Consider the following 9,462-nt stretch of genomic DNA (forward strand, 5'->3'; position numbering starts at 1 on the left):
CTATATTGCGCAGCAATAAAGTGATGGGAGGTCACAGGGGCTATGTTGGGAGGCAGCAGTTACCTGTGTTCTTTTCTCTGAAGCTTTGTGGACAGCGATCTTCGTTCTTCTGCCCGTCAACAGTTGAATCCAGGCCTCCATAAATGTATGGGGAAATACACGAACAATGGCTGCTTCACAAACACTTGTGGACTCAGTGAGCGAGTGAGTGAATGAGGCACTTACTGATGGAGCGAGCCTTTATCATCCAGCAATTATAATATCTCAACCTGGCCTTAACCCAAAGTCAACAAAAACAGATGAATACCGCTATTGGTTTTACCTGGGGGCAAGCAAGCTTCCAGGACACATGGAAGGGCACTACGGCTCTGCCTGGACTTCCAGTCTTGTCTCCGACTACCTCACTCTCCTGCCAATGTGGCTGTACGGAATGAAGTGCACACTGCACACACTTCTGCACAGGCTCACTGAGTTCCCTAAACTCTGTTCAGACACCCTTCTCCCACAGTGCTGACCTTTGCAATCACCCACTCACTTTCTTGTGCTTCTTGCTTCTCCAGCTGGAGCTTTTTTCCCCACTCTGCCATGAGGCTTCCTTTGTGAAACTCTCACATAATGCGCAGGAGCAGTGATTAAATTGTTACAGAGCCCAGGAGCCTAGTAAGGAATCCAGAATGGTCCTGTTTCTCTGTCCAGTGGAGGCAGCCTTTGACCATAGGTTCTTTGCCATGGGAGTTACAATGAAAAGTTTCAGTTTGCCTTGGCAATCACTCAATAGCTCGGTTCCCCAGGTGAACAGGCAGCAAGCTATTCTCTTTGCTTAAAAATGGAAGTATCATCCTTGCCCTACTTTCTATTATAATCCATTGGAGATTAAACCTGTTGAGATTCATTAGTAATTATAGTAACATGTGTAAGGAGTGGATGCCCACGCCATGCTCATTTTAGAGAGCGACTCAGATTGTAGTTGTGCCGACCCAGTAGGGTCCACCGCAATTAGTATCCAGAGGAAATATTAAATGAGGGAGAATTCAAACAATCAACAACTGCATAACTTGTGTTGTTCCCGCTGACCTTCATCATCTCCCTTTTCCTACTTGCTGTGCTAACAGCCTTGTAAAATAGAAAGAGTGGAAAGTCAGCCTGGGCATAACCAGGACATAGGCCACACCTCTCTTGGCAGCATCAACAGTCCTATTCTCCTCTTCCCTACTCAGAACATTTCCTTCCCCTGCTCCCAACACCCAATTTTGTTTTTGCAATTAAACTTTTCTTCTAGAAAGTCTGTTTCTCTCAGTCAAATATCACTGCGCACAGATTCACAGTCCTATAGTTTCTTTCCTAGGGGACTCTGCCTTAAAACTTGTTTCTATGAACTGCAATACCCTCCCCCCATAATCAGAGGTTCCTTAGATTAGTGGAGGTGGCAAAAGAGTTGTTTGGGGACAGATGGATGGGGTATTAAAATCAAGTGGGTGGCAGATCCTTGTCAGGCCTGCCCTGGTAGCAGGCACTGTTGCGAAGTTTCCCATTTGGTAACTGTGCCCACGTAGTTGTAGTTGTGCAGTGCAGAGCTAAGGCAGCGGGCATCTTTTCTCCCGTCCTCCTCTATCCTTCACACAATAACAAGCTTGGGGAAAGGTCGGTGAGAATGCACACACTACCTGATCACACGGCAGGGAGAACTGGTGGGAAACAGAGGAAGGGGAAGTGAGAAGAAACGGGGGAGAGAGCTCGCGCTTAGCAAATACATTCAGCAAACAGTGGCCTGGGATAACACCTACAAAGCATCTGTCCATTAGGCAAATTTCTGTAGAGCGCTACTTGCCTCAGATTGTCTTCCTAGGGCTACGTCTGCCTCTAAAGGTGGACAGTTAAAAATAATATACATCACAAGTCATGTTTTGGCATTTCCCTTCACTTTCTATCTTCAACATGACTGTCGCCATCCTTCAAAACTCCATTCAGCTGATCCAGGGGACAGATGGCATCAATCAACCCCCAAGAACATGCACAAAAGCAATTAGAAATGTAGAGACCTGGGATTTATGCCTGCAAATCAATTACCAATGATAGCAAATGAACGCAGCACACCTCACCTCCCCTTCATTCTTCCCACGGAGCAGCCCCTGATAGTCGTCATGATGCCTGGCCTACCCACCCCTGTCAGAGGGGGAACAAGAACCAGGATGTTGAAGTTTAATTACACATCCCTTAATGACTAGTTCTCACTCTGCTGACAAAAAACAGCATAATTTACAGACTAGAGGATGCATCAGGATGATGGATACAGACAGCTCGCGCTATACAATGTCATGCAAATATGAAATACACTGCACTGAGAATATGGTAGTTTCATAGTCCCAGAGAAGAACTCATTTCAGAGAACAGAGCACCTTTTCCAACATCTATAGTTCTCATTTGTCAAAAACAATGGGAGCAGCTGTAGAATACATTTTAGCCACAAATCCCCGCCTTCTGTGAGTTTACTAGCTCACATATCCCTGGGTCCCTAATTCGCTTGGCCGTTATTTTCTTTCTGAATTTGTGTAAACTGCTGAGTGCAGCGTTCTTCTTCAGGTTCCCACTAATTGCCACCTGAGGTACTGTAATCACCTCTTAACCAGCTTCCTCACCTCCCATCCTGGTCTTTTCTAGTCTATTCCTACAAAGTGATTTCTTTGAAACAGAAGTCTGATTTTGATAAAACATGATGAAAACTTCCAACCAATCATATACCTGTAAGAATAGAAAATGACCCTCGTGTTTATCTACTTCTGTAGTTTGTCCTGCTATCCCTTTGCCACACAATAACCAACCCCGCTCTTACCAGGTAGTTAACACTGAGCTTGTTGAAGCCTAAGGTTTACTTTCATTTTCCTTAAAGAGCACACCTTGACTGTGGAGGATGCTCACTTGGTGTCTTACTCTGTACCTTCTGCTTACCCTTAGTGCAGTATTTTCACTCTAATTTGATTACATATTTATTTTCCTGACTGCGCAGGGATAAAGTTCCTTAAGGTCATGGACTATACCTTATGACTTTATTCCTCCATCTTCACTGAGAAACTTAAATTTAGGAAAGAGAACCAGTAGTCCAGAGGTATTTCTTTATTTTTTTTAAGTCAAATAACACACATAAATCACTAACACTATAGTCTTCTCTAACCATCATGTTAGATGATGCGGAAGTCTCATGTGCATTCTGTCAGGGTATTGTAGGTTTACAACTTGACAAAAAAAAATGTTCCCAGTAATTTAGTGCTAAAACTCCTTTAAATACAATCCAACATATTCCTTCTATATTGAACTCTGGGCTATGAAAAATGGTTTTTATAGCAATGTGGAAATATATTTTTCAGACTACTATAGAAAATGCTTATTAAAATTGTAGAAAGCAAGTTAATATAATTAGCTCAACTTGGTACTAAGGTGAAAGGGATGGGTGCAAGCTTCCATGTTTTGTTTCGTTTTTTTTTTTTTTTTTTTTTTTTTTTTTTTTTTGTACCAGGGATTGAACTCTGGACCTTGCACTTGTGAGACAGGCAGTAGAACCACTGAGCTAAATCCTCAGCCCTGTGAAAGTTTCTCTTAAAGGAAAAAATGGCCATGTGACACATATGTAAGCTCATCTCCACAATGCAATCATAAAATTTGCAGGCTTCTATACAGTCCCATTGTAGGGTATTGTAGACTGAGCACGTAACCTATGTAAATAAATTTCAGACGTGAGCCAATCTGGCTTTTTTGTGAAACGTGAAGGAGCCCATATACTTGTGTGGGGGAACAGAGGAGATGAGGTTTAGAAGAGCAGAGAGGTCAGTTTTAGACCTTCACAGAGACAAGAAGTTCATTATGCACAGTTCAGAGTCCCATTCCATAGACCCCACGATCAAAGTGCTCTGAACCTCTCTTTCAAATAACAACGAATGCCATGGAATTTCCAAGACAGTAATAAAGAGTACTTATTAGTTAAAATGTAAACACGAAACATGTTTTAAAAGGAAGACTCTAGTAATAAGAACATAAGAGAATTTCAGTTTAGGAATGAAAACTTACTAGAAAACCATTCATTTCTTCTCTCATTCTTTTGTCTAACTTTTTAGCTGCTGAATGTATATATTCAAAGAAAATGCAATGGTCAGGGAACTTTGCATCATACTCGACAGACAAGGACTTAAAGAGTTGCAAACAAAAGATAATATATAGAGGCAGCTAGCTCAGCCTGGAAATATTTGTTTGCCAGTGTGTGTGTGTGTGTGTGTGTGTGTGTGTGTGTGACTGTGAAAGCAGGTTATAAATGAGAAAGAGTACTGTGGACCAAGCAGGTAGCCTATGCAAATATATGTAAGATGTAAGCCAGCCAGGTTTGTCTATGGAAGATGAAGGAGTTCAGAAACTTGTGGACGGGGGATTTGTGGGGATTTAGAGCAGTAGAAAGATCAGTGCCAGATCTTCACAGGCACAAAGAGTTCAGTACTACTGTGTAGTAAGACTTTTTGGTTTGACATGTATTGACTTGCAAGACATAAGGTCAACAGAAACCCTTCCATGGTATTGTGATATATTTAGGTGTACGTGGAAAGAGGATACACAAGTCTTCATCAAACCTACAGCTTTCCTTATCAAGTATTTTTAAACGAACATTGATAAAAGAAAAATAAGATATGAAGCCTTCACTCAGATATGAGACCTATTATTTTTGACTACTGCTTTGTTTACCATTTGTATCAAGTCTAGATTGAATTTTTTCTTTGTGTGTGCGTGTAATTTTATGACACGATGCAGGAGTTGGCTCTGTAGAAACTGCTAGTCCATGATGGAAAAAGTTACAGAGACTAATCTTAAGAAGTCCATATCAAATTTCAACAGATGTTTGTATTCATTATGCATTGGAATGAATTTTATTATTTTGAAAGAATTTAGTATTTAAAAGGTAGACAGAGTTCTAGATCCTGCTCTTTTTATTATTTAGTTTTGTGATATTAGGGAAATCACTGAATGCTATTAACCTAAAATTTACTTGTCTGTAAACTGGATCTGTAAATGTCGACCTTCCTGAACAACCTAATAAAATTTTGTAGATGAAGTAAGAAATATACAATGCATAACTGCTGGTAAGAATTACAACTCTACTGTGCTATTTTAAAATTATAATTGCTTTACAAGTTTGGATGATGGTCATCTAAGTAATACACAAATAAAATGGCTAGTAGGCAATATCAGCATCTAAAGATAAGAACATATTAGAAATAAATAGCGTCCTTGTAATCATTTAATCAAAGTCCTTTACACTATGCATACATCCAGGATACTCAGGTTATCAGGAAAAGTAAGTAACCTTTAGAAGGTTGCCAGCCAGAAAACCGCAAAGGTTTGATGAATGAAGTCAGCATCCCTTAGGAATTAAAAATATTATTGACTCCAAATGAATAGTTTAATATTTCTCTGTTAAGTAAATCACTATTGTCTTCTGTCCTTTTCAATAATGAGATCCATCCCTTCCTTCCTCTCAGAGGAGGACAATCAGTATGGTAATATTTTAGCAGAGTTCTTGCTTCCAAACATAAAAACTCTGGATCACCAACTAAAGAGTTCAGGAACATTTCAAGTGATACCACATTGTTTTATAAGAAAAGAACATTGAAAAGTAAAGGCATTCAGTCAAGGAAAACTGGGATCCAATAGAGAAAGCAAATGTAATTAGAGAAGTAAAGAAAATGTCATGCGCAATTTAGAAAACAGTTACTCATTAGAACAAAAATATGGAGAGCAAGAGAGGTTGTTCAAATGCAAACTTGTTTTCTCCCACGTTTGGACCTTGGACAATCAGTATTGGAGTGTTTCATTTACTTTTTACCACTAAAAATAACAATCTGGTTCAGAGGTGGGAAGCGACTGGAACGGGGGTTGCTGTGGACAGTCAGAGATAAACCGGTTCAACAATGGGAACAGTGTCAGAACTGCTCCAGATGATATGCGCATTGCTTGCTTCACTTCTGCTTTTGGCCAATGCCACAGAAAGTATATAACAAATATTCTCCTGCTGAATAACATCAGCATGATCTTTATTTCTAGTATTACTTATTAGTTGGGCTTATTGAAAGGCTTCAGATAACACAAGGTATAGTGCATCTCATCCCTTGAATATCCTTGTGAATACAATTAACATCCTCCAATATCTTAGATGAATTTCTGCAGATAATGGAAATGCTAGAATAAAGAAATTTTTATTCTCAGCTCAAGGCGATATTCTTACGAACATAGTATGCAGCAAGAAAATGAGATGAACGAGTCCAGGAAGGTTGAGTAACTCAATGGTGTGGTGGGTATTGCACACCTCAGCTGTGACTTAGCTAGGACTAGAACTTCTTGTCTCTCCTAACTCTTAGTTTCAGTTTAACCACCTACCAAGGTACAACTGTGGTTCCTGTGTCAACGGAGTTGATGTTACTTATAAAATGGTTCTCATTTAACATTAGCCTGCTAATTCTATATTTGAAATTAACTAATCCCCTCAGGATAAGCCCAAAGGAAATGTAGCTATTTAATATCCTGAAATCTGAAATTGGGGAATTTCCGGAGATTTCATTACTGGTGGGTAATTATATTCTCTGCACAGATTCATAACATCTATATCGTAGCTGGCCCTTTCGACCTCACTTTTATTTTAATCTTGTTTAATTGGAAACTTCTAAAATCTGTAGCTGAATATTTATTCAATTTTTCTTTGCAGATAAATGCCCAAGTTTTGGTCAAATTATAAAAAAACTAAACGCACTCACATACACATACACACATATACAACTTACACAACAAAAGTGACAACAACGTATTGCTGAAAACAGGATACAAGCAAAAATTAGTTTTACTTGAACAAACTCCACAGCAATAACTATGTACCACAGAAGCAGGTAAGTAAATAATCCATTTCCAGTGACATTTTATTTCAAAGACTAGGAAGAATAATCTCTAAAAATAATTTTTCATATGATCTTAAAATGCTTATTTGAAAAGAATTCAGCACTCCTTAAAATATGCGAATAAATTGTAGATTGTCTATAGATAGTAAATCCAAGGCCTGTATTTAATGAATAAAAAGTGCTAACAACAGAAGTCTAAGGGAATTGTGAAATGTTAATGTATTTTTCTTAGAGGTTTTGCTTCATAGCTTCTGAAACCTCCAATATGTAAGGAGTTCAGAAGTAATTTTCCCCTGCTATTCTATCCTTCACTGAATTAATACATTTTATACAGCATAATAAACATTTATCATTCTTCCTTAAGAACACTGACCCCAAAATATTGAGCACGTAGTATGACTCAATTGAAATGTTGATTGGAAATAGGGAAATTAAACTGCCACTGATGAAATACTAAAGCTCATGATCATGAAGTTTCATTTGAAGTGTTCAGAATTAGCTTTATAACTGCATCGGCAATGATAAGCACGGGTCTGAAATCCATGCCATTTAGGTTTTATGAGCATTATTAAAACATATTAACCATAATTCAGTTAATTCACAGAAAATGCCATTCTACAACTTTTTTTTGTCTTGGCTCCCAAGAAAAGGTGCTACTTGAGGAAGCTTAAACTACGTGCCCGTGGCACACATTCTGCTCACCCTAGCCCTCAGCCCACCGCCCACCGCTGTGGGCCTTCACTGCAGGCACGCCTTCCGTTCAGATAGGTAAGTGCGCCCAGGAGGAAATACGCCAAGGTAGTTTACAACCGCACCTTTCCTTCGTTAGGACAATACTGACCTCTAGCGTTCCAGAAGGCAGAGAAACTAGCTCAGCAACGTACCGAAATTCTCTGGCAAGCACTCTTGTAAAGCAACATGGGAATAATTTCACAGAAGAAAGAAAAAGAAAAAGAGGGCAGGAAAGACAAGGAGGCAAGATGGATGAGGTGTGAACAAAACAGGATATCGGACTCTAACGTGCTCCTGTATATTCCCGGAATCAATTTCCAAACTAGTTCTTCTCCCTTTTAACCCTCCTCTAGAACACAAACTTTAATACGGTCTTTACAAGGCATACAAGTAATTGTAGCGTGTGACCCTTCGAAACTTCTGGTCACAGGAACACTGGCTCTGCTCTGGGCCTTTTCCAGCACACGACATTTGTCTAATTATCTTCCTGGGAGGTTCCACTCGGGGAAGAGATGCTCTGGGTGTCTGTGGACCTCAGAGGCTGGCCAATGAGAGAGAAACAAGCCTAAGTAGTAAGCGGCCTTTCTACCTTTCTCAGCAAATGATAGTGCAGATTTTACAAAGAAAGCAATACTGTTCCAAAATGTGTAACATTTCTGAGGTTCATGGCAGAAACAAGCCCAGAGACTGGAGGGACCTTGATAAACCATCTCTGGAAATAACACAGATGGCTTAATTGCATTCTCCCTCATTTAGGAGTTCCCAGAGCTGGGGGTGGGGGTGGAGCGCAACTTCCCTTCATCTGTCTAGAGAGGCAGCTGAGCAATTGAGCTTGAACCTCAGATCGCTCTAGCGACGTATTCAAGTTTGAGAACTGGATCCCTTAAACACACAGTGCAGGTGGCAGATCCCCGGGTGCCCAGCCTGCCTGCCTATTAAATGAAACGTCTGTCCCGCACTTGCTGTGGGCAGAGCCTGGAGGACAAAGTGCACACTTCGTGCATACTCATTACGTGTCGTTTGACACTGAGATTTGGGGGCAGTGTGGGGAGAGCGTCAGTGCTTCTCCTGCGGGAATCGGGCAGCCATTGATCTGGTGGTGGACTGCACTGTCCGTAAGTCTGAGGTGGAAAGTGCCGGTCCTGTCACACCGGTGCCCGCTGGTGACACGACACCCCGACTGAAATCCTCTACCGAGGGCGGCGCAGAAAGCGAGGTTCTGGGGGCGCTGGGCGATGCACCCGACCTGTAAAGGAGCCGCTGTTCCCAGCGCGGCGGCAGGGAGCACCTCGTCCCTGGACGCGGATCCCAGAGCCCAGTGTCACACGGGGACCCTTCCCTGTCGAAGCCCGGAGCGACCAGGCAGCGCGGAGCGTGGAGCTGAGAGGACGAGGGAACTTTGCGAATGCGAGAGGACGACCGGAACCCAGCAGGCCTGGCCCGGAGATCCCCTTAACTTTTGGGGTGGAGACAGCCAGGCACCACCTGACCTGCACCCCCACCCACACACAGCGTCCCCGGCCAGGGCCAGTCTCAGGTGAGTCCGCTTGAGTAGTTGCCCGCCTTTGGGAAAGCCACGGTCTCCCGCTCACCCACCACCCCGCTCCCGGAACTCACAGTTTGTCGCGGTTAATCCGAAATGCCAGAAGCCGGAGAGCAGCAAAGTCCAAACGCTGGGCAGCCTTGGCAGAGAATCCATTTCCCCCGAACGACGGGCCCTTCCAGTAGGGTCCCAGATCGTCCGCCAGCGGCCCGTCCGTCTGCTCCGCCGCCCTCACGCGCACAGCGCGGGCGCTCACTCCATCCC

At 42.1% G+C, this 9,462-nt stretch overlaps 1 protein-coding gene across 2 annotated transcripts in view; it reads right to left on the bottom strand.

Annotated features, from left to right (window-relative positions):
* Positions 1-9,456, bottom strand: part of Cntnap5 (contactin associated protein family member 5) — an 801,158-nt gene extending 791,702 nt beyond the window's left edge. For both annotated transcript variants that reach the window (XM_010637689.2, XM_010637692.2), the window contains exon 1: positions 9,273-9,456. In XM_010637689.2, the coding sequence (XP_010635991.1) occupies positions 9,273-9,354 (82 nt within the window). In that variant the 5' untranslated portion in view covers positions 9,355-9,456. The remainder of the gene's footprint in view (positions 1-9,272) is intronic.
* Positions 9,457-9,462: the final 6 nt, after the last annotated feature.

This window comes from Fukomys damarensis, unplaced genomic scaffold (assembly GCF_012274545.1).
Source record: "Fukomys damarensis isolate Sample0158 unplaced genomic scaffold, DMR_v1.0_HiC HiC_scaffold_29, whole genome shotgun sequence".
Taxonomy (NCBI): Eukaryota; Metazoa; Chordata; class Mammalia; order Rodentia; family Bathyergidae; genus Fukomys; species Fukomys damarensis.